The sequence below is a fragment of the Caloenas nicobarica genome, chromosome 5 (assembly GCF_036013445.1).
Source record: "Caloenas nicobarica isolate bCalNic1 chromosome 5, bCalNic1.hap1, whole genome shotgun sequence".
NCBI classification, from domain to species: Eukaryota; Metazoa; Chordata; class Aves; order Columbiformes; family Columbidae; genus Caloenas; species Caloenas nicobarica.
Window position 1 is genome coordinate 10,252,728 of NC_088249.1, and position 25,803 is coordinate 10,278,530.

Below are 25,803 nucleotides of genomic sequence, written 5' to 3' on the forward strand. Positions count from 1 at the left end.
AAACCATGCGGGAGCATTACACTAGGTGATGCGGCTTTGGACATTAAAATTTTCTTCAACACACTTAGAATACAGAATTCGATAAGGAGTCAAGAAGTTCCTTTTTGTGATTACAGACAACTGCCACGCAGATCTAAAAATCAGGCATCTCATTACCTAAAAATATTAGAAACACGAAGGCAGAATAAGCAAGATTTTAAAGTGCCTTTCTAATTAATCTCTGCCGTAAAGATACAGTTATCAAGTCAGTTAAGCGTTCACGTCATTTTGCTCGAATAACACGTTCCTGACCAATGTTTTTCTTCCTTATTTTAGGAGTGTAGAAATCTGGCCAAGACCAAAGTCTACGAACAGCCCCCGACCACTGCATGGTAGGTGACCTACAATATATAAATCCGGTCACTTATTTACAAAACCCAAGAAAAGAGCCGCCCCCGCTTCTTCTTTCACCACTTCCGAATCGGCAGCAGAATAAACCCCCTCAGCTAAGGACGTGAAGTAAACACAAAGGGCCGGGGCGCGGAGCGGCCCCGCCGGAGGGGCGATGCCCGCGGCCGCCGCTCTGCCCGCGGCCCCTCCCTGGGCGGCGCCCGGCCCGACCGCAGCACCCAAGGGAGCCCGGAGAGGAGAAGGGGACAAAGCCGAGAGGATCCCCCACCCCCGCCGGGGGGGTCCCTCCTTCCCGCATGCCAGCGGTGAGTGGAACTGACAGAGCTTCACACAAAATATCGAAAATCACCCTCGCTCCCCCCCCCCCCCCCCCCCCCACCCCGTAAAAAATCCCCACCCCTCCGCGCAGGGAGGGGACCGGCTGTCAGCGGCGCTGCCGAGGGACCAGCCGGCCCGCGCGGCTTTTTGTTGTTTGCACAGCGGCAGATAAAAAGAAATAAAATCAAACGCCAGCCCTCCCCGGCACCGCCGCCCCGCGCAGGGCCGCGCCCGGGCGGGCCCCTCGCTCACCGCTCGGTGCTGCAGGCTCGGCCGATGTGCGCAGCTCTCGCTGAGGCGGCGGGGGCCGCGCAGCCCGGGGCGGGGGGAGCGGGGAGGCGACCGGAGGAGGAGGATGTCAGCGATGGGCGGGCGGAAGGGAGGAAGGAAAAGGGGATTTTTTTTTTCTTTTTTCGTGGGGGTGAGGGGAGAGAGGGAAGGAAGGATGCGGGCGGGCACCGCGGCGCTTTCAGTGCCTCTCCCGAGGCGCTGACAGGCCCGGCCCGGCCCGGCCCGGCGGTCGGCGTGCGGCCCGGCCCCCGAGCAGCGGGCGCTGACAGCTGCAGGCAGCCGCCACCACAACCGCCGCCCCGGCTGCCGCTGCCGCCCCTGCGCCCGCCCCGCGCTCCCCTCCCTCCCACCCGCCGCCCCGCCCAACATGGCGGCTGCCCCGTCTTCTCCCACAAGGCCCCGCGCGCCCTCCTGTCCGCTCGCCCCCGCCGCATGACGTTATGGCTGCCCTGTGAGGGGAGGCCGCGACCGCGGCGGCCCCGGGCCCAGCGCGCCCTGCTGCCCTCAGCCCGGGGCGCGGCAGCGCTGGGCCGGCCGCGGGCGGGAGAGCAGCAGTGCCGATGTCGGCTGCCAGGGGTGCAGGTGCGCGGCCCCACGGTGACATCCCCGAGGCTGCCGCGGGGACGGGCGGAGGCCGCGCCGAGCCCCGGTCTGCCCGAGGTGCGCGTCGGGGGACAGCGGGGCCCGGCGTGTCCTCAGCAACCCTCCGCGGACACTGAGGTGGTTTTGTGTAGGTGCTTTTTGTGTTGGTTGTTCTGAGCGTCCTGGGAAGTTCGGGGTTTTGTTCAGGCTGCCAGCAGGAATGGTAAAGCTGATGCTTCTGTGTTCATCAAACAGCTTGGGGACAAACGTGCGAAGAGCTGTGCAGCGCACAGATGGCTCATGGTGCGAGTTACACGGGAGAAACTGCGGCTGAAGAACAAATTCTGTGGTCCCCCCGCCCAGGGCTAATTATGTGATGTTAATATATTTCAATGGCCTTGTCTTTGTTCCACACTGAACTTAAGCAAAAGGTCCTTCCTCTTCTACAGGTATAGACACAACAAGACTTACATGAGAATTTGGTGGCACTTGTCACAAGATCTATTTATTTTCAGATTCCAATTTCATTCCCACTCTTGCTAGAGAAGGAATGGTCACAGTATTTTCTTCATGTTGCATTATGTTCCCTGAGGTAGAAGTTGAGCCCAGAAATGAAAGATGGAAGGAATTGAGGTCCAAGATGAAAAAATACATATATAGCAAAGCAGTAAAATGTATTTTGGAAAAAAATGAGGGAACAGCAACAGCCTAACTTTATGAAAGAATTATTAACATCTGGTGCGTCATCACCTGAGCTCCACATACAATAGAACAGGGTAGTTCAATTGGAAGTGACCTACAACCACTAAGTGTAACTGCCTGTGCAACTCCTGCAGTATGTATAAGGTGTGAATCCAAAGCTAATGGAAACATACGGAGGTATAGTGGTAAATCAAAATGTGCAGCAGCCTCACCTAAATGCTAACATCTAAAATATACAAGGAAAGAAGAGCTTACATCTGTTCGCCCTCACATACAACATAGAGCAAGTCTACAAAATGGCAGATGTGAGGAGAGTTGTCAGCTGAGAAAGACTCCTAAGAAGCAGGAAGATGGAAGAGGAATCAAAGCCGATGCTGTTGTGAAAGAGGCAGAACAGGAAGAGTCACAGAAGCCCACCAAAAAAAAAAAAAAGGGGGAAAATGTATTGTATACAAACTGCAAGAACAGAGAGTCATTGTTAGATTTGAAAAGCTGAGGAAACTGAATATACTTTCTGAATACCACTGACCGATATCTTACACAGGTCAAGCTATCCATCAAAAAACAATTGTGATACTAGTATTTCAGAGCAGCAGCTTCTTGTGTTCTTCATCTCCATTTAAAACATTTCTCTGGCAATTCTGTATTAATGGTTTACCATAATAATTTTGCTACGATAGGCAATACAGGCTAACTATGTATAATAATGTGGAATATGTGTTTGTACAGTAATATGAAAGGGGAAAAAAAAGGTTGAAGGGCATTCCTTTATGCAAACTACATTTTAAAAGCAAGAGTCATGCCAATTGGTCCACAGGTTCAGAGTATTTTCATGAATATTCAAGAGATTTAATTAAAAATAGAACATGCCCTAATTACATAATTATGCAAGAGAACTGATTCAAAGGAACCACTCCTGTCTTTTGAATAAACAATATTCATTGCTTTCTTCCTATCACACATTTGCTTTAAAAGATTTCCTGCAATTAGCTGCTTACCCGAGGGATCTGAGCATCTCTGAACAAAGCAACTGCTCCAGCTATGACCCTGATTCGTAATATGCTGGCTAATCAAGTCTGTGCATGCTGGCAATTTCCCACATAAGCAGCACACACGATAAGCTCCCTCCTGCAGGAAGGTTGATCAGCTCAATGGAACTGAAGTGCATTATTAGTCACGGCTGTTGGTGGCTCACGGCAGAAGAGCAGACGCAGAACACAGGCACAGAAGAGACTTGGTGAGTGTGCTTCTTCCTCAGGCCTCTGCGCGACTTGAAATATCACAGAGGTTCCTCTCCGTTTCGATCTTGTTTTTCCTGTCCCATCTACATAAGAATTATCCAAGTTCATCTAGCAGCAAAAACTATTTACTGCCCACATTTCCATCTTCTCTTAAGGAACTAGTTAAGCTATATGCCCTGCTTTTAGGATGAAGTGATCTAGACATGCTGTCTCTAGAATATTCTTCGTCTGCCACCGTACAAGGTCACCGTGGTTTTCTGCAAACATCCGAGTGGATAGTAAAACAAAATCCCAGAGCATTATTTACAATGCTGGATTCTTTATTCTCATTATAACCATTTCCCTCCTCTCCCAGAAGAGAGAGAGAGGTCTGTAATTCACAGTGGGAAAGAAAAAGGCAAACAGTTCAGCTAATGCCCCACAAAGCTCTTACATTTTGAGGTGCAACAGTGTGAGAAATACACGCAATAAACTAGGATTTGGTTTGACTGACGTCCACAAATAGAGCAATGCTCAATGAAGAAATTCAGGTTCACTTCATTTAAGAATTGTGGGTTATTTTATTTTACCATTGTTATTCAAAAAAGTTATTCTCCTGGCTCAGAGGATCTTTCCTCCAAAAGAGACAAAAGTTTTTAAAATCTAATCCTACAGTCTATAAAGTCTATGACTTCGTTTTATAAATATGGGCTACAGTAAAGCACTACATTGGAATAATTTCAGCTGCTGCTAAAGTGCTCTTTAAAAGCATCCTGGCAATAATAAATATTGAAAGGCCAGGTTCAGCAACCTGTCTGGCTTTTCATCACAATCATTTGACAGTTGCCAATGCTTTTACTTTATATTTGCTTTAAGAAAGTCCTTTATGGAAAACAGGAAACAAAAAATCAGAGCTCAGGAATCAAAGTTTTCAAGTACACAGCCCCAGATACAATTTTAGCCAAACTCCTTTGTGCGTATGTGCAATTACTGCACACAGAGCTACCTTATGATCAGGGAGCTCAGGAACTTTGGAGTAAAAGGACTGTATTTTGTTTGACATGACTCATTGTCATAGTCAAGATGTTTGAACCCACTGCTGAGCATGGCAGTAAAGATCTAAGTAAAATAAACACTGATCATGATCCTGCTTTTCAAGTCAATAAGCTATATTTACATGGAAGTGAATTCTCATTTTTCAGAGTCACAAAGATTTCTAGAAAGCTGTAACAAATGAAAGCCACTGTGCTTTTCCCTGCCGTTTTCTATTCACAGAGAAATAACAAGGAAATAAAGCATGCAGTGTTAATTCAAGTCTTAACAGGCCATTTCATTAGTTTATTTATGTTAACTTTTTTTAAACAGAGCAGGATGCTTGTACTGGACATAACATTTTGCTAACCAGAATTCTTTTCCTCTCCCAGCTACCTGTGGTATTGTTAAAGCCGAAAATATACTGAAAGGTTTAAGAAGCCCATTCAGTTAGCATCAAAACAGTTCTATTATGAACAGACTTTAAAACCTCAGGTAATACAGTTAAAGTAACCACTTGAAAACTACAAACTATTAGAGAATTTGCATGTCAATATTCATCTGACATAAAGAAAAATACTAGACAATTTCAGGAACACAGCTATATTTATATTCCTAGTTTCCACTGTGATCTTCAAAGTAATAAGTGATCAAGGAGCTGAGAGTTGCACAAACTATAATACTTTATGCTATATGAAGTTACAGACACTGTCAGTATTTTCCAAGATCCTCCATTTAAGCATCAAATTTCCCAACGGGTTAAGGGATCACAGAGACCTTGTGATGATAATTACACTTGTATGTTTACTCCCCACATTCAAGGAGTGGGTTCCCACCTCTGCGAGGGAATGCTCACACTAAGACATACTTACTCTGCCTAAACAGCAATTTCTGTTCCTTCTTTGCTTCTGCTATCCCTCTCACGTCATTGAAAGATGAAGCAACTTTCTTCCTTACTTGCTTCCACGTTCTGTAGTCAGCTGATAGTTAATGACCAGCACCTTCCTAGCTTGGAAAGACTCTCTCATCCATATTCGCTCTCTATCACTTTTAGAGTTTACACGTGAAGAAATATAGTGTTTCATTTATGCTCCTCCTTTCCTTCCTCTATACTCTCACTTTTCAGTGAGTTTATTCTTTCAGTTGCTCATTCAAGGTTATGAGAACTGTTAATCACTGCATGTGAGTCACAGGAAGTTACATTTATTTCTGTATTCACCTACCTCAGTCACTGAACCATTGCAGAAGTGTATTAAATCATTCAGAGGAAATAAAAAACCACTCCGTTGGTGGAATATCACAATCTTGGCCGCTACCAGAGTAAGAACACTCAGTGTGTGGTACTTCTCTTCACCCGCCCATATCTTTACTTCCCAGCTATGACTGTGCTCCCTTTCTTTTTCTATTGGGATAAGGCCCAGTATTCATAGGAAGAGTTTAACAGACTCTTCCAGACACAAAGTCCTTAGTAGTCAGTGTTCAAACTCAGGAACACAGGTAAAAGCAGAAGGCAAAAGGATCACAGCTACTGATTTCTAAGTGTCTGCTGCATTACTGCTTACATTATCTCCTTCTCTTTCTTTAAACACCAGCTGTTTGTTGCCTGTATGGTTTGTCAGCATTCCTCTATGGAGATTTGCTAACTCATCAGGCTTTGCTGCCAGATTACTTGTAATTAGATTAGGTGAGACTCTTACCTTTATAACCTTGGTAGCCATTGTAGGGTTTTTCCACAGCAAAGGAGACATTTAGGTACCTTTTCCTCATTAAATTCTCCAGAGTTTCATCATGAAAAGTGCTTTTTCCCTAAAAAGAAAAGCCTGTGAGGGCTGTGATTTTAATTTCAGTCACACATCAGTGTAAATCTGGGATAAATTCATTAACCGGTATGAGATTTTTCTCTTGTTTTGCGAAGTGAATCTTTGAAAGCGTAAGAAAGGCACTTCTTTCTCCAACCAACATTAGGCAGAGGCACAGACTGCGACAAACTTGTCTTGGCACCAGGGAAACTGAAGATGGATTCTTTTTATTCTCACCAAGATTCCTACATACATTTATAAAATAAGGAAGTTGTGGTCGTTCAGATGCTGCCTTTTATTAAAGCTCATGCATATGCTAATCACAGGAAATGCTAATGCCAGTGTATGCCTTTATGCGACCTTTCCCAAGTACAAATATGCACCTACTGATGAAAGAGAACCAAGTTTCAAAAGTCTAAAAGGCATTACAGATAAACCACCTCGTCTGGTCTTTTTCTAAATGTAATCATCAAACTCTATTGAAAACCAAGCAGGCATCCTGCCCTTCCTGCCTGAGAGCCTTGCTTCTCCAGTGTTCAGTCTCAAGGGAAATATATACATATAGATATTGTGCCAAATTGTGTCATTTCTTGCTAGCTCTTTTCCCTTGCGAGTGATTGGCCCCATTTCTGTACGTGTTTGTGTTTCTAAGGCAGTCCTCAAACGTAACACTTCTCTTTTACATGTTTGATTAAATTTTTGTAGAGAAAGAAGATTCTTCCCTGGGTAACCCTCTTATCTGGTCCTTCCCCCGCTCACCTGCCTCGGAGACTCTGCACTCCTTTCTCCCCTCCTGACTATCAATTTGCTTGGCTAAACAAAAGGAACTCTTAATCTCTTTCAGACAGGTTCTGCATCTCCCTGATTATTCAACTTGCCCTTCTCTGCTCCTATTTGCTTCATCTTTCTTTAGCCTGATGTGCTGCAATTGTTTGTGCTATGGTCACTATTGAAAATAGTTGTTCCTAAGTCTGATTTATCAGTAATCTTCCTTTCACTTGATGTATTCCTTTTCTGCACATGCCACCATAACTGCCAAACCCTTATCCCCCTTTCAGTTGTTCTGTTAAATGCCTTTCTCTCCTCCTCAGCTAATTCTCTATATGGAGTTATACCAAATTCACTTGGCATCCAAGGTTGATGGAAACTTCTCATTTTTTATGAGAGGCATATAAAAAATACGCAGTTTTCATTGGTGGAGTTTGCCTTGGTTAAGAAAACATTCAAACCAAGGCACTGCTCAGCTGCACCGGACTGGGGAGTTCACGGTAATACAGTTTGCCCTGAGGGAAATGGAAATGTTTGTGCTCTGTGACGACTGTTTCTGTAGTTTCTGTGCCAATGACCAATTATGTCTCTACAGAAAATGGCTTCTGTGAATATGCCTGTGGCTAGATGGGTGGTATTCAGTGCGTGGGGCTGAGAAGAGTAGAGTCACTCTAGAAATCAATAGGAAACAGAACTGCCTGCGTTAGGTATTTTGTTCCTCATCCTGTCTCCTGGGAAATAGAGCAGATGCAGGATAAGGAGAGATGATCCTATTCCCAGGGGTCTGGATATGAATTTTCTCTCCTTGCTGCCTCCCTCTTCCCACAGCAAGTATGTACTGTGAAGGTTTTGCTTCAGTTTCAGATGTAATTCCTGTATTTTCTGTTGTAATTATATTTTTTTTAATCTGCTCTAATGAAGCATTTTCTTGCCAGTTCACAGTGAAATCCATTGAACGGTATTAAGATCAAAGACACATCATGGACACACTCATCACTTCTGTATCTTTACAATGATACAGAAGAAAACAAGATACGTACATCACTGCTATCAAGTCTTAGACTTAAAACATTACTGAGATGGTTGCATCATTCACTCCTACGGGATGGACGGTGTGTTTATCTTGTCTGCCTGTTATCTGAGAGCAAATATTCTGGAAGAACTCAATCTGTGGACAGTCTCCAAAGGGTGTAAAACAGAGTCTGATATGCCAGATGAGAAAGGGTTGAGAGAATGGTTTTAAATCATCTTTGCGCCTTCCTAATCCTATCCTATTCCCTGCTCCCTGCATGATTAAGACAACCACGAGGACCTGCCTTCCACACGATAATTCTTCCCAGGACCTCCACAGGGTCTGTCTGTAACCACCCCACCTCCACTTAGTATACCCCCTGTATTAGGGGATGTGAAAGGAGACCTTAGAAACATCGCTGTGTGTCTCTTTCTGATGAGAGCAATTCCTCATGCATCTGTGTATAGGTGTTTTAGAGACCAGTATATATAAAAAAAGAGCGAGGGGATGCTATCAATTTGTCAAGTTTGGCAGATACTGCTGCATCGCACCATGTTCTGAAGGTTTCCCTTGTGCCAAAACGGTTAAACTCGATTTGGGGGAGTTGTAATTTATACAGAAACTGGCTAAGAAGGCAGTTACCTCATCAGGATGTAGATCATCACAGATATTCTGAGGCTACAATTTTGCTTCAGAGGACAAATGATTAAAGATAGGAATGAAAAGCAGGACTCTCTGACCATTGACTGTGGTGGCCAGCTGGGCATAGTACAATTCACTGAAAGTAGAGTGTGTAGTAATTTCTTTCAACGAAAAAAAATCTCTGCCACCATGGTTCTCTACACCACCAGTGTCACCTAAAACTTCTGGGCTGTTTGACATGTTTTGATTACATGGAGTGGTCCATTCCTTCATATCGGTTAACAACAGTCTCCTGGGGAAGTTCTGGGAAACTGCAGAAACATGCTATATGTAGTACTTTAGATTTTGAATCTGTGTATTCTAACATAAAATTATCACTTAATGTGGTTTAATGAAAGCTGAAATACATTCAAATTCCAAAGACATATATAGTGCAGTTTTACATAGTTTATCAAACACAACCTATTAAAATTAATGTAACTGTAAACAGAAACTGAAACATACCTCAGTAAACACTAGAAGAAAGCTGGGAACAACTGAGATATATATAAATTAGCCATGAAAGTGAAATGTGCTGCCTACACAGTGTTACACTTGCTATTAAATGCTGAAGGGCCACCAAGTACACCATCACCATATGTTTGAAAACTGCCATGACTCACACAGTACAGGCTGATGAATACCTTCCTTCATCGGTGTGTAACACTGACCAGAAATCTACCCAGTAAATGGTTCTGTAGTGGGCCGCCACTTAACATGCCCCATATCCTTACAATTAACTACATAACCCTAAAAATGTTACTGCCGGGTTTATCATGCAGCAATGCAGAAAGCACTCTAAATATCTTTAAAGGAAGGTTCAACATTTGTCATTGCCCAGCCCACTTATTTTGCAACCAGAGGAGGTTGGAATGTTGTGTTACTGGTATTCTCATTAATTTCACTTACCTTCTTTCTCTTTGAATTTTTGGTTGTGAACTCTGTTGGGTGGTGCCCAAAAACAAAGTTCATACTGTAAGTGAGAGAGATTGCTTTTCTAATTTACATGTAAACATATACTAGAATGAAAAGTTGACATGTCATTGTTAATTACATATGAAATTGAACTTTGAGTGCTAAATGGCTGTTAGCTAATACCTATAAATTATAGACTTTGAGACAGTAAGTAATAAAATTCTTCGCTGCCTTTAGAGAAAGTGTGAACCTCATGATTCAAAAGCCTGAGAAAAATCCTCCTGAGATGGAAACATGCCCTGTCCAGTAGCGACTCTTCAGCCACATTCTCCCAGCATCAGCCTATTTTATTCCGTCCAATGCCAATCGGATTTATGGCTGTGATACCGTGGTAACTGTTAAACGTGCCAGCAAGGCTCCAGTGTCCCACTGAATAAACCCCTTTTCCCAACAGCAAAAGCAGCACCAGGGAAGCAGCAGCAGAGGAGCAGAGCAAATGAATTAATTTTGAGCATCTCTTGTCAATTAGTTACAATATCCTATGGCAGAGCTGATTTTTTCTTTGAAGTGAGCTTGAATTCTCTTTTGACACAAATTACCACCTGTGGCTATTTACTCATATGTCAGCTTAGTATTTTGTTCTGGTTTTTGTGGTGGAATTTTTCATGAGGCCTGAGGAAACTGGAGGTTTTCCAGACATTACATTAAAAGAGAGATACTATTTTAGTAAATGTGAGAAGAAGATTGGTAAATCCAGAAGACATTTTCTTACATGTTCACTGGAATTTAGTTTCCATTTTGTCTTTCAATCTTGTACAATTTTTGACAATTAAGAGTTTTCTACCTAAGTAGTTATAGTTTCTAGAGCTACCAAGGTCAGAACTGTCTTGACTTGGTTTGTTGCAGAATATTTGTTCTGTGTCACACCATCTATTTTCTGTGACACCCCAGAATAATAAAATCACTTGGAAAGCGATCAAGGCTGTCAGTTAATCTCTTTTGAAATTGGCAGTCCATGGATTTTGCCTTCTAATATAGCCTTGACTACAAAAGCTGTTTTGCAAAACAACCCTCCCCCCGGCAAGAATCTAGACTTCTAATTATTCAAATCATTCTAGAAATGAAAATCTGTAACTTTTTTGGAACCCTTTAAAAACAGCCAGTGTACACTATGCACTGATCATCACATGAAAAAATTTCCACAGCAAGGATTTATTACAAAGATGGAGCCAAAATTTGTCAACAGGAAGTTCTTTAACCATGAGATGTGAGTAGTGGCCTGAATTTCTTATGATTCTGAAACTTGCATTTTGCCTGTTTATGTGTTTTGGCCCAGCTGGTGAAAGTTACCGCAGCAAATTCTGCAGCTGAGTCACATCGGTTGGTTCTGTGGAGGCAGCGGTGTGAGCGGAGCCCTGCCGAATGCCAGCAATTCCTGACTGGAACAGGGGCTGCTGGAAACTCCTGCCAGTCGTGGCCCATCGAGGTGACCTCAGGGCTGCTCCAGCCCAGGCTGGGCGGTCTCAGCCCCCCGGCAGCCTCAGGAGATGCCCACAGTCCTTCTTGCTGCCTCGTGCCATCTCAGGCCCCGTTCACAACACCCCTGAGGATGAGAACCTGCATACACCAGAAAGCAAAACCGCTGTGTCTTTCCCTGCAAAATCGATGAAACTCAATTAAATGGGTGTCTGGTTTGACCTAGTAAAACACAAGCAGCTGTATGAGATGGGGACCGTGTCTTCAGAGCATTTACATGGCTTCTAAAACAGATTTCAGCTGTGGGTAGTCCTATAAAATAATATTTCTCCTGAGTAAGAACACACTTAAAAAGGGATCATGTAATTTTTTGCCTGTATTATTTCTCGCCAAAAGTACTGCTTTTGTACTTCCACAGCATCTGCTATTTGAATGGATCAGTCAACTAAATCTCACAATACTTGGGTAAATCTTAACCATTAATGAATGCAAAGTCAAGGCACAAAGAAGTGAATTATATAATAATGAATATTAATGACTATGTATTTCAAGATGATTACGTTAATGTACTTATAAATTCTCTTTAAGAAATAAACTCATAAGAAATGACGTAACTGTGTTTCCATTGCTATTTCTTTTTGAGAAATGAACCTGAATATTCAGTTATGGGGTTTATTATTCTGTGAATCAGTTTACAGCAATCAGTGGATATAATTTTTAATATGAAAGTATCATTCATGCATATTACAGTTCCAGGCATATATTATCCTTTCCTGAAAACACTTCAATCTCCTGGTCTTTATGCAAAAGACTGGCCCACGGGCTCTGCGCAGGATGTAAATGAAGTTTTTGTTTGGCTAAATCTGATTGCCCTGTAGGACACCAATCTTGGTTAGTGATAGTGGAAGCTGAAAACTGCAAACAGAACAGTCCCCTTAAAATGAGGCCAGGAAGGGTCAGATTCTAAATAACACATCTGAGTTTTGATCTAAATAGTTATTTTATCACCAAGAATTTTCAGTTCAATATATAGGCTATCTTCTCAGTAGTTGCTACCATTGCTTCTAAAACTCCTAATGGAATTTAGAAATGCATTTATTTTTAAGATGTACAGTTCTTTATTAATCATATATAAAGGTGCTACAATCACTTCAACCCAGCCTTTAGTTGGTCTGCTTCTCAATCCCCATTTGATACTTCCTCTTACTCCTCTTGTATTCTATCAAAATTAATGCTTCAGTAGAGAAATTCAGTGAAGAGCAAAACCCCCCAGATTACCAGAACACAACCCCCCCAAGCCAATACAAACTATGTAAAATTATTTGAATATTACCAAAATATTGTTGCTTTATTATGCACTTACTGAATGCATGAGACAGATTAAAAAGGCACATACTGACACCACTAAATACGAAATACTGCTGTTCCTTCTGACAGGATTAGCTAAATACCTAAATGATTGGCACACTCCCCTGTATTTTTCCTATACTCAGAAAACGTGCACAGAAAAATCACTCTTTGATCTATTGCACTAGCTTCAGTTGCTGTAGCAGGCCTTTGTATACATAAAAAATTTATTTTTAGTAGTCTGTGGCAGCTCCTTATTCTCCCTTTGATGTACAGAGGATTTATGATCAAAAATATCTGAAAGCAGCTGGCATTATTACAACTGCTCTGAGTTAAGAAAAAAATCAAAAGTAATGTGACACTGGTGAAAATGATACAGCTTTTGACCATTTCAGAAAATGTAATTATCTCAGTAAATGTATGTGGTTTTGGTAATGAGACTCAAAATTTCAGAAGGATTATTTTTAATAACATCTTTTTGCAGTGGTTTTATTAGATATTCTAAATAAGAGCTCAACACTTACCCAATAGATAAATACCCCATTCCTTCAACAGGCTGTAGATGGAGGGACCCAGCACTCCACACAGAATCTTCATGAAGAAAACGCTGTAAAGACACAAACTTCACCTACAAGCAGCTCAGGGCTGAATCCTGGCATGATCCATCGTATGCTGATTAGATTGGTTTTGTGTGATCAACACTAAAATTACACATTCAGAAAACCGTATGAACTGTGAGTGGACTGAAGCGCAATCCAAACCCTCCATCTGAATTCCTACATCTCCCCCACGCCAACGGTGGAACGCTTATTATATCTGCATGATGAGACATAATAATTCAACTGACATCTAACACTTTTTTTTTCCTTGGATTAGTTCTAGTAGTGAATCAATTCCCTGATCTGGTTCAGCAAGCAGACACAAAAATGCCTGTGTTAATAAGTGAGCAGCTCAGAAGATGAAAATGCTTCTTTTGATTGCCCTCTGCCCGCTTAAAGCATATGTGACCCTACCTTAGGGATCTGATGCACAGGCTGTCAGAACACACGGCAATCAGCCACTAGGTCCATCGGGGTTCTGGTCTCTGCCTTTCAGGGATATTTTCTTCTATTATCCACTCATTCTTTTACAATGGAACTATTTATTAAAGGGTGCATTCGCATTGTGGTCAAAGCTTATATGCTGCAAGATATGATTTACTGTAAAGGCCCAAAGAATTACATTACATACCCACAGCAGTCTATTTCAAAAATTTATTTTCCTAAAGATATATGGCATTTTGTAACTTTTTAATAAATATATACCTTTTATAATACTGATGCAGTCACTAACATTCACAAATAATATTTTCCTCAAAGTGTTGGTTATCACCTCAGCTAACACTATTAATGACTGTTTTCATTTACTAATAACACAACAGCTAAAACCACAATTCGGTGACTGTTTTAGCCCCAATGATGGTGTCATAATTGTATGAAACAGTGTGATCCACTACTATACCATTAAAATTTATTTCATCTTGCAAAGTCGATACTGACAAACCTCCTCCTGCTCCAGCTGAAAAAGCCTGTGAATAAATCACATCATGTTCAGATAAGACAAAGAGGTCAATGACTACTGAGCTGACATTTCCAAAAGAACCTTCCCTACAGCATAGCTTTAGGAAAACACACTTCATTTGACAACATACATTATATTTAACAGAATCCTCTTAGGAGGTACTGTATATATATATATATATGTAAAATCGTTTCACTGTATAAATGGACAGGGAGAACATTCCGAAGAATGGAACTTCTTTTAAATTATGGATACATGGCATAACATTTCAAGACTTCATGTAAACCAACCCTTTTCCAATCGATGTTACATACCCTGAGGCCAGAAAAATCCCCCTCAGGCAAGTTCTTTCAAGTGCCTCACAAAAACCAGTGAGAATAGCACATTTTTCGAAAGAACTGACGCAGTAGAAACCAGTACAAATTAGTACTAATGTTGTTCTCCTCCATACACCCAAGTATCCGTTTCCTTTTCTACCAAAATTAAGTGACTGGCAATGCATCTGTTTTATTAGTCAGCAACTAAAATCTTTACCAATCATGGGTTACAGGAACTCTTGTCCAAGGGGGGCACATTTATTTTAATTAACCCAAAAATATCTAAGAACCTATTGCATTAGTCATTTGTATGAAATATCTTAATCTTCATTAAAAATAAGAAATAATCACACTGAAGAGAGGATTATTCTAAATTTATTGTGTATATACTCACTAATTATACTTGTTCCTTCAACCATGTTGTATTATTTGTGGACAGCTACTACCCCAGACAGACAACTGCTACAAAATGAGGCATTTTTGTCTTTACATACTAATATGGTTGGTGGAGACATCATTCTCTGACCTGAGTTCATGTACAACATACTGATTTGCATGTTCTTTAGGAGCCATGACTCTGGTAAAAACATGACAGTTGTGATCCATTCCATTTAATGTAAATGAGGAACAGCTTTTGAGAGTTTTCTCACTGGGAAATATTTTAGATATTCTTGGAATAAAAGATAAAGGAAATCTACATAGTGGTTATAAATTAAGACCAATGGCAACTTTTATTTACACAGTTCAACAAGCAGATTCAAGCAATTATTACATCACTCATTCAGATTCTGAACATCACTATAAACAACGAGTTTACAGCAGGCCTAGCTAGTGTTGCATTCTTCGTGGAGCTGTGACCACTAATTTCCAACATTTTTCTTTTTCCAACGAAGCCACCTCAGAGCTCTCACCAGCGCTACTTGTCCCATGAGGAATGTGATAGTAAAGTTACGTTTATACCAATCTCTAGGATTCCAAAGCCAGGAAAATCACCAGCATACAGAACAAGAACAGGAGAAAGATAACACGATTATATTAAAATATCCTTTGGCACTAACAAATGACAATTCAGTGATAACCTGCATTTTCCATTCTTTGTTAAATTAAATATTCTATGAAAAGGTCATGTGAATATCCACATCCATGAACAGGTTACATGTGGACTACAGGGCTACAACCATTGAGAGCTTAACTGTAAAAAAGACAGAGATGTGTAGTTTTATGACCAATTCTATGTGATATCAGGTAAGATAAAATAATTGTAACCATATCCCATGTTTCAGAAATAAAGCTATCTAGAAGAATTTCCTGCCAGTGCTCTCTATGGGTAAGATTTGTTTGTGCATGTATGAAGATGCGTGTGTTGGAAAGGGCATAGCTGGTCACCTATAAGGGTGGGAAAAAATAAAATAAAAATCACACTTCAAAGACTAATTGTATAAGCCAATACAGGAAACAGTATCTTTCTAATGCAGTACCTTTTAAAGGTGACACCTTTAATATTGCCCAAGTTAGTCTTCATATCTTTAAATAGGTTTATGAAGTGTGCCTGACTTCTGGAACAGATTCAATATATAGATAGGATAGTCTGTATCAGCCCTTTTTAGCCTCAGAACTGGTTTCAAGTTCTTGCCCCTATTACAAACTAAAGTAATATTATAATTTCTTTCTAGTTTCTAACAAGGATCCCTCTCCCTTTTTGTAAAATTCTGCACAAGAAGCAACATAATATGCTTATTGTAAAACTAGCAGGGAATATTAAACACTGGGATTTAGGTCTTCCCTTGAGATCTCTGTGGGAAACCTTGCATGTACACATTTAACATAAACCTGACATACTAACCTCTCAGTAAGGATAGTAGCCAAAATCACACCGACAAGCAGCACTGAGCTAACCTCTCAAATGTCATGTCAAATCAAAATATCATGCTAACATTGCAACTGTTTCTTTTCGCCCTTCATGTCTCATTTCCTATATCCTTCTTGAATTTTTTCCCTAAACTAGACTGTATTTCCAGTCTAAGTACCCTGACCTAAATATTCATGGTGTCTATGCACAGTCACTGCTTCAATTTTAACTACATTTTAGAAGTTCCAACACTTCAGCGGCCACAGTTTTCAGGCCAGCTGGCAACACTGCAAAAGAACATACAGCTGATGGCATAAACAGATTTTTGTAAATATGTCCCCTACAAATCAGAATGCCTGTGAAAAGCTCCACAGCTTTCAGGGCTGTGCAGGTCCACTTTGAAATTACAATGCAGCTGACATCACCTGATTTTACAAGGCAGCAACAAGGAAACGGTCATGTTTAAGAACAAAGCCTGAACTCTTTCCATGAAGACAGGACACTATCCTGAGGTCACTACAACAATGACATCTGGTGACCAGTTTGAAGATAAACCATTTGCTTTCTCACTCAGCAGTTATAAGCAATTTGAACAACAATCCTCCTATTAAAAATATTTACTTTCCATCTTTTCATTCTGTTCCTTAGGTTTATAGTGAGGTCTTCCCCACCTGCCCTCCCGCACGGGCAAGACAAGATGTGCATATTTGTTTTAAATATTTGTCACAGTAAAACTGTTCTTAGAGTATAGTATGTTCTGGCATATGCGCAATACATACAAAGAACCCTCAACCACCATTTGTTAAAGATCAGTTATGGTGATGGTAGAATTCTCACTAGCATTACAGCATTAGGAACCCAATAACAATTGATACCTTTGAGCCAAATAATCTTTCAATCCAATACAGAGAAGAAACTGCAGTTGTGGTTTCATATCCAGTGGGCAGCGCTACTGTAACTGAATTAAGCACTATCCTCCTCCAGCTCCCCATTCCTCCCTCATTTCCAGACCTCTACCAAGTGTGCACAAGGTAAAGTGTGTTTGCAAGTCTTTTTTTTTCAGTTGTTTCAGATCCCAAATCCAGTTTATTAAGTTGCTGTACAAGCAGTTACACTGACACAATGCAGTAGATGTGAAGGTGCACAGTGGATGTGTGAGTACCCAGCTGTGGCTGAGGTTCTACACAAGATGACTTCAGGTGATCATTTTACTAAGGCTTCACCACACAAAACACCCTTAAAACTCAAGGCTAATCACTTTCATTTTTACTAAATGCTTGCAAAATAATAAAAACAAGAATACTAAATATTACTCTCATTAAACAATTTTCCTTTGAGATGAAGCACGTTTACTAGTCCTTATTTAACAGTCAACTAGAATCTGTTGTATACATATTTCAACTGTTTTAGTCACATATTTATCAGTTTCAATTAGCAGCATGAAAAGACCCATGCCATAAAAGAAAAAAATGGAGTGCCTGATCTTGTCTCTGAATCACAGAATATGAGATTAATCTCCCCACTAAATCAGCAATAAGCAGTAGAACTCAAATCATAATGTGAATTTATGTCTAAAGCTAATAATAGCATTTAAAAAAAGTAATTTTCTAAAATGATCATTTCTGTTTTACCAATTATGGAAAAAAGTTTACATTTTGAATCTGATGTGTAATAGTCAATATAAATACCTTCTACATACCTGTTATACTGCATATGCTTTCTAAAATTTTTACTTAGAAAGTCCTTGTAAAAGTCAGCCATTTCTTCTGCATTCAGTGTTGCTTTTTTCCCTGAAAATAAGTTTTGGCATAACAGTGTCAAGATAATTCTTTGGATTCAAACACTGGGTTCAGATGCTGGAGAGCAAGGTCTGACTCCTTGCTCCTATGAGCTTCCTGTGTAAGCTCGAACAATTTAACATGCTTTTATCTTCCAGCTTTTTGAAACTTATCTATGGAGCACAGCAGGATAAAAATACTGATCATCTTGAAGCTGGCATAATTCTTAAGCCCTTATTACTCGTGAAAGTGATGATGTTTATCAGGTCTTAGATTATTTAGGGAACTAATGGACCCTGATGAAAAAGTCCATAGGTATAGGAGTATCTATCCTTTGAGTAAAATTAATCTCTCACAGGGCCGAAGTCTAAACAGCACCAGTAAGAGCACTTAGTCACTTAAATTACTCCCATAAAGCAAGCCAATAAATATAGAAAGAACACCACCCGTGGCTGACTTCATGTTTTCAGACACACATTTATTTTCTGTTGCTGTTGATTAATTTCAAGTAACTTATACCAAAGAGTATATGACCTATCAGATTTATTAACAATGCAGTAGACAATTATTTTGTGAAAAAACAAGTACAACAGATGACTCTGAATATGCCACCCTCCTAAGCGGAATAGAAGAGGAAATGGATTCTCTCCACAGAACTTGAAAGGAAAACCTGTGGCTACAGCACAGAGGTAGAACCCTGAGAACCAGCGAATATTCTCAACTCTACCAGATAATTCATATACAAACTTTCTGGCATCTTCAGTGTTTCTAAAATGAGGGTCAACTTTGAATGCCCCAAGGGACATGGATATGATGAGGGAGATGAAATTGTGATATTCAACTTATTACTGTTCCAAAACGCATTTTAAAGCTCCTGAGACTGATCACAGAAATACAAATTATTGATCAGTTTTATTTGTCATTATTTACAAATCTAATACATTGCAATGGATTAACATACTATGGGATAAATTCAGTCTAAAACTATTTGAAGGCTGCCTACTTTACACCTATAGTTAATTCGTTTCTTCATACTGATATCAGCAGAACTGATCATAGATTCACTTATATTAAAAAGTTTTGTTCCAACTGTTCATATATATTGTTATTACTCTTATTTATACATATATACACAGCTGTATTATAGAACAGAGTTAATCCAACACATGCAACCAATATAATTTTATCTCTAAGGGATGTACATGCGTACTATTTTCTGTTTTATTTCTAGGATATAAAACCAAAAAGACCCCAAAACAAAATCAAAATGGCAATATAAAAGAAATATTTTCTAAATGACATAGAACTTAATTATTTCTCAACCACACACTGATCACCAGGATACCAACAGAAGAGAAAAATAATGGTCTGTGATATACAGAATGTCAGATCAGATGCTTTACTAAACTTAAATAGATCGTTAGTCTATGAACAAAATGTTCAACAATGGCCAATTCACTGTTATTATGAAGGCAGCTTCTTTTCAGTTTCACATAATGAATTAGAGGCAAATATTTGACAGCAACTGTGCTCAGGCAGACAGCAGCTGTTGTCTCCTTTGAAGCCATCTTATTCTCCCTCAAGGAAATATAGTGTATTTGTTGTATACACTATGGACTTGAAGCCCAAGAGTGTGAATTTATCCACCCAACCATAACATGCACTTGAGGCGAACACTCTGTATGTTTAGCTCAGCCAGCTCACTGGGGTAGGAGGTGTGAAAGGAAGAAGCCCCTTCCTCTTTAGACTACAGAAGGATTATATTACCTGGCTACGATTTCAGCACATTGCCTCCAGCTCCTGGGAGGGAATTAGGGCAACAGATGATGTGACCCCCACATGTACATCTCTGAAGAGCTCCTCCCTTCCTTTTAAATCCTGCCCTCAAGATTTACTTGTGACAGAACACAAAGAGCATAAACTAACAAAATTCAAACTTAAACAGAATTCAGAATACAGCCTAAGCTATAAACAAAGATCTCACTAACCTGTGTCATCTCTTATTTCCAGACCCTTGGCTTTCAGTCTTGAATAAATAAATTCTTCTTTTTCCTAAAACATGTTTTTCTACATTAGATTCTGATGTACTCAGTCCTTTAAGTTAACCATTGTTTTTAATCACATAGCAGTATAGTGCTTAATACTCTCTGAAATAACAAGCAATGCTAATTAAACTTGGAAATGTCAACCAAATGTTTTCCTGAATCTAGTTAAACTGGTAACTTTGTCACTTAGATCCTGCTACTTGCATGCATCAATTAATTCATGCAAGTGTTCTACTGGAACATACAAAACGTATTTGTGGAGTAAAGTTACAGCTGAGCTTCAGTATTGTTTGACAGCATCCGAATGTTAGTTTATAAGGCAAACATTGAAGATCCATGACATTGTGTAACTGAGAATTTGAGCATACAGAAAACATGCAGCCTTAAAAAACTGCAATTACTTAGATGGAAACAGAATAATTATTTGTTCATAAGTTTATCAAACTTTAAAAAAAGCAGTTCTACAGAATTAAAAAACAAGATTCATTTTCTCCAAGATCTTTGCAAGTTTTGGGAGGATATGATGATCAAAGATCATCACAAATGATGGTGAATTACTGAACTATTATTATTCTTCCAACAAAATTCAGTGTCTCCTAACCAATGCTGCAGTCAGGAAAGATGACAGACCATGACTGAAAAGTCCCCATTTTAGCCTTGTTGGGGTGCACTGCCAGTGCAAGAGGGCACGTACCTCATTTACCCTTGGTGATTACACCTAATTTCTCTCAATACAGAGCAAGAAAAGCTGCAGAATCACTTTCAACAGCTGTCCTAGTCACAGACAGGTCTTATATGTAGGGTGGCTACAACTTTCAGTATGAGATGGGAAAAAGTAAATAGAGAGTTTCTCCTCCCCCTCTACTCTGCCCTGGTGAGACCACATCTAGAATATTGTGTCCAGTTCTGGGCTCCTCAGTTCCAGAAGGACAGGGAACTGCTGGAGAGAGTCCAGTGCAGGGCAACGAAGATGATTAAGGGAGTGGAGCATCTCCCGTGTGAGGAAAGGCTGAGGGAGCTAGGGCTCTTGAGCTTGGAGAAGAGGAGACTGAGGGGTCACCTCATTCATGTTTATAAATATATAACGGGTAAGTGTCATGAGGATGGAGCCAGGCTCTTCTTGGTGACAACCAATGATTAGACAAGGGGCAATGGGTATAAACTGGAACACAGGAGGTTCCACTTAAATATGAGAAGAAACTTCTTCCCAGTGAGGGTGACAGAGCACTGGAACAGGCTGCCCAGGGAGGTTGTGGAGTCTCCTTCTCTGGAGACATTCAAAACCCGCCTGGACGCCTTCCTGTGTAACCTCATCTGGGTGTTCCTGCTCCAGCAGGGGGATTGGACTAGATGATCTTTTGAGGTCCCTTCCAATCCCTAACATTCTGTGATTCTGTGATACACAACTGAACAGTAACAAAATATGCAGGCTCTTTAGTTTTGTACATCATTTTAAAGAAATGAATGTAAAAAAAAAATGTTCCACAAAGACATGAGTGTTAAAAGAAAGGGTATCAATTACAAGCCAATAATGGTGGGCAGAACTGAACGTTGCCTCACGGAGAGCAAACCCCCCGCTTTGGGGTGTGCGGGTGTGGCGGCAGGCTCACCTGGTGGAAGGCGCGGTTCTGCTGCGCCCAGAAGCGCTGGTTGCAGGCCTGGGCCTCCTGCCGCGCCTCCCGCAGCCGCCGCTCCAGGGGAGACTCCTCGGGGGGCACGTAGAAGATGACGGGGCGCAGGTTGGAGTGCTTGTCAGGGGGGCCGATCCAGTCGCTGCGGGAGTTGGGGGGAGGGCTGAAATCCACGCCCTTCAAAATACAGACAGAATTCATCATGACCGTTTTACACAAGTTTTCGAGGAATATCCCGATTTGAAATAAATCCCAAAACTCCACACAACCTTAAAACATCTAAGCATAACAAGTTCAGAAATCATGCACATTAATTTACCTTGCTGAAAACATTTAAAATTTACTTTTAATTTAGAAACGCACTATAGAGAAGACACCTTTTCCAACAGACATGAGTCATGATTTTTTTTTCAAAGCAACTCTGTTTTTTGGTTTTATTTTGTTTTGTTTGTTTTCATTTTTGTATCACTGATATTCCACTTCATTAAACTATTTGATGGCAGGAACTGGCAGGTATCTAAGTCTTCCTGTAAGGAACGTATAACGAAGAACTGTTGTTTTTACATAACTGAGGACCTGGCGCCTGACCCCAACAGGGGGGAAGGACCAAGAGACATCTGACTATGAATCCTTAATGTAAAACTCAGTCTCTTCTCGGAATATATACTGATACCTGTACACATACTGATACCTGTATTTACAAGTTAATTTAGGGGGAAGGGTATTGTATGTGAACTGAGGCAAGCGTCAGGGTAGTCTGTAAACCCTAAAGTACCCAACTAATGCGGAACAGGGGAGGCAAATTGCAGCCAGGATTTTGAGGGGATATAAGCAGGGGCTTTTTGCCCTATTAGGTGTGCCTACCCTTAGATAGAATACCCGATGTTCCAATATTGTTATTTAAAAAAATTGCTTTGCTAAGAGGTCCTGCCTGAGCCTATTATATTTGAAAAGTAATTGTTTCCTACATTCCTAATCGCTGCTTTCTTCGTGCGTTTTTGAGAACGCGCACCAGCGTGGCTTTTCAGGCCGGCTTTAGGAGGAAGCGGCTCCAGCAGCCCCGGACTCACCGCTCCATTAGTAGAAGAGTTTTTACCTCAGCGCCCCGGCCCCACGGCGCGGGAAGGCCCGCCCGGTATTTACAAACACCCGGAACGCTGGAAAACACACGAACGACTAAAGGCGGCGGGAACCGCCGGCTTTTATCGGGACACGCTCGCCCAGCGACCCCCGAGGCGGGCAGCAGGGCGGGTTCCCCGTTTCCCCTCAGGCGGGCACCCCAGGGCTTCCCCGCGCCAGGCCGGCCCCAGCGCGCAGGAGCTGCCTCTCCCCGCTACCGCCGCCCGGTTTACCGCGCGCTCCTGCCGCTCCCCGCGCTCAGCCGCGGGGCCGCCGCCGGCTGAGAAGGACGACAGGAAGCGGCGGCGGCACAAGCCGCTCGCCCGCAGCGCCCGGGCCGCCGCCATCGCCCGCCTCCTGCCGGCCACCGGCGCTTTGCGGCGGTGTCGCAAACGCAAGGCCGCCCGGAGCGCGGCGCTGCGGCCGGGGGCGGCGCTGGGGAAGGGGCCGCGTCGTTCCCGCCTCCGCCCGCCAGCCCGGCCGCGGGGCGGGGCTGCTCGGGTTCGCCTCCGCTCGGCCCCAGGCGCAGCGCCGGGCCGGGCAGCGGGTCCCTCGGCCGGGGTCGCCGGCGGGTGAGGTGACCGGGACAGGGCGGGGGACCGGGAGGGAGCGTTACGGGCGGGGGCGCAGCGGGGGTTTGCTGGGGGAGGCGGGTGGGGACGAGTCTCTCGGCAGGTGCCTTCGCGCCCCGCCCCCCCTCCCCGGTGTTGTGTTCGCCCCGCTCGCTGCTGCGTGCCCTCCCCGCTTCGTCGGGCCCCGTGTCCGGGGCGGATGAGAAGTCGGTGCCGGGGGGGGCCGGCTGGAGCAGGCGGGTGCTGAGCGGGGAGCGCCGGCCGCGGGGCCCGCCCGGGGGCTGCGCCTGCCCGGGGCCGCCGGGTTTAGCCGCTGTCTTTCCCCGTGGCCGCGGGTGTCTGGGTTTGTTGTGCGTTGCCTTCAGCTGCCGAGCAGGTGGGGAATGGAGGGCTGAAGGTAAAGGCTCAGAGCGGGTGCTGCGGTAACTACAGCATCAGCCTGAGCGGGAAAGCGCTGTGCCACGATACGTGAATGGCCGTGAAATATCAGCCAAGTGTTTGTTGTTTGTTTGGGGGTTGTTTTGTTTTGGTTTTATTTTTCCTATTGCTAGCGATACTTGAAATAGCTGGAGTGCTTCAGGATGATGTGAAAGTTGTTACATGTGTTACATGCTTGCGTAGCACTTCCTTAATCACGAGTCCTGTTCTTACTTCCCTGGTAGTTCATCTGAAACCGGACGAAAGAAGAGAATGGATATGGGTAACCAACACCCCTCCGTAAAACGGTTGCATGAAATACAGAAAGAAGTCAAAGAGATCGAACAGCAAGTGGTTGTCTTTAGTGGTCTGTCGACTGACCCAGATTACAAGAAATTAGAAAGGAGTCTTACCAAACAGCTTTTTGAAATAGATTCTGTAGACACCGAAGGAAAAGGGGATATTCAGCAAGCCAGAAAGCGAGCTGCCCAGGAAACAGAGAGGCTGCTGAAGGAACTGGAACAAAATGCAAACCATCCACGCAGACTGGAAATAGAGGCTATATTCAAGGAGGCACAGTCACTTGTGGAGCGTGAGATTACACCTTTTTACAAAGGGGGTAACTGCATAAGTGACGAATTTGAAGAAGGTATTCAGGACATTGTATTGAGGCTCACCCAGGTGAAAACTGGAGGGAAAGTTTCTTTACGCAAAGCAAGATACCGCACTCTCACAAAAGTATGTGCTGTTCAGGAGATTATAGAAAACTGCGTAAAGCAACAGCTGTCCCTGCCACTCTCTAATGAGGTGCATCCTTCTGTCTCCAAAATTAACTCAGTAATGTGTGATGTGAACAAAGCAAGAGGAACTTTAATTGCACTTCTAATGGGAGTGAGTAGTAATGATACCTGCAGGCATCTGTCCTGTGTGCTCACAGGCCTCATTGCTGATTTGGATGCTTTAGATGTCTGTGGTCGCACGGAAATAAGAAATTACAGAAAGGAAGTAGTGGAAGAGATCAATAAATTGCAGAAGTACCTGGACTTGGAAGAAGAAGCAAATTCTACTCACGCTTATGATTTGGCGCAAAATCAGTCCATTCTAAAAATAGAAGAGATCCGCAAGAAAATGAAGGAAGTTAATTCTTTACTTCTAAAAACAGAGAATGCTTCTGATTTGTATTTGGGGTCCAAAGCAGAATTGCAGGGATTAATTGCTCACTTGGATGAGGTGAGTCTAGGAAAAAACCCCTGTATTAGAGAAGCCAGGAGAAGAGCAGTCATAGAAGTTCAAGCTCTTATAACATATATTGATTTGAAGGAAGCACTTGAAAAAAGGCAAATGTATCCTGAGAAGACTGCTGCTGAACATCAGTCTCTTAAAGCAGTTTGGACTGTTCTTGGAAACTTGTCTCAGATTCAGCAGGAGGTGATTTCATTTGATGGAAACAGAACAGATAAAAATTACATGAGATTGGAAGAACTTCTCACGAAACAACTTTTAGCACTTGATGCTGTTGATCCACAAGGAGACGAGCGGTGTAAGGCTGCCAGAAAGCAGGCGGTGAAGCTTGCGCAGAATATTCTTTACTACCTGGACATGAAAACAGATGAATGGGAATACTGAAACAGTCGTGGCCTGACATGGAAGAACATTTTTTCCTTTGGCATTTTATGCAGATCATTGGCAGCACTTAATAAAAGTGGTGTGTTTTGTGCTTGCTTAAGTCACGGAGATTGCATAAGCAGTTGACTCGGCTATATGTCTGCTATCCCACGCAGTCACCCACTTGCCATGGCAACTGTCAGTACGCCATCAGCAATTCTGGTCATTGCTATAAGCGAAGAAGTGTGATTCTCTGAAGGAATAGCTTAATACTTGATCAAATGGCTTTTTTTTTTTCTCTGTTTTTGTTTTAATAACCTTGTGCAATGTTCAGTGAATGCAGATTTTTCAAAGATGCAGACTCTTGTGGTGTGGTA

At 42.2% G+C, this 25,803-nt stretch overlaps 3 protein-coding genes and 1 long non-coding RNA gene across 9 annotated transcripts in view; 2 read left to right on the forward strand and 2 right to left on the reverse strand.

Annotated features, from left to right (window-relative positions):
* The window catches only part of KLC1 (kinesin light chain 1), a 42,373-nt gene extending 41,059 nt beyond the window's left edge, over positions 1–1,314 (reverse strand). For all 5 annotated transcript variants that reach the window (XM_065635218.1, XM_065635215.1, XM_065635216.1 and 2 more), the window contains exon 1: positions 961–1,314. The gene's annotated coding sequence lies outside the window, so the exon portion shown is untranslated. The remainder of the gene's footprint in view (positions 1–960) is intronic.
* Positions 554–11,733, forward strand: LOC135988893 (uncharacterized). The gene is made up of 3 exons (XR_010606247.1): positions 554–695; positions 1,837–3,520; positions 8,038–11,733. It is a non-coding gene; the product is annotated as an uncharacterized LOC135988893 (long non-coding RNA).
* A 3,389-nt stretch (positions 11,734–15,122) lies between these two features.
* On the reverse strand, positions 15,123–23,200 carry LOC135988892 (cytochrome c oxidase assembly factor 8). 2 transcript variants are annotated; one of them, XM_065635225.1, is made up of 5 exons: positions 23,066–23,200; positions 21,693–21,890; positions 20,026–20,089; positions 17,959–18,049; positions 15,123–15,376 (listed from the first exon to the last, which is right to left on the reverse strand). In XM_065635225.1, the coding sequence occupies exons 1-5, from the start codon at positions 23,177–23,179 to the stop codon at positions 15,271–15,273; spliced, it is 573 nt and encodes a 190-aa protein (XP_065491297.1). In that variant the 5' UTR covers positions 23,180–23,200; the 3' UTR covers positions 15,123–15,270. The 2 variants fall into 2 exon arrangements, with proteins under 2 accessions (XP_065491297.1, XP_065491299.1); XM_065635227.1 differs by lacking the exon at positions 17,959–18,049.
* A 120-nt stretch (positions 23,201–23,320) lies between these two features.
* Positions 23,321–25,547, forward strand: BAG5 (BAG cochaperone 5). Its single transcript, XM_065635895.1, has 2 exons — positions 23,321–23,404; positions 24,067–25,547. Exon 2 carries the CDS (start codon positions 24,095–24,097, stop codon positions 25,445–25,447), a length of 1,353 nt encoding a protein of 450 aa, XP_065491967.1. The 5' UTR covers positions 23,321–23,404; positions 24,067–24,094; the 3' UTR covers positions 25,448–25,547.
* The last annotated feature ends 256 nt before the right edge of the window (positions 25,548–25,803 follow it).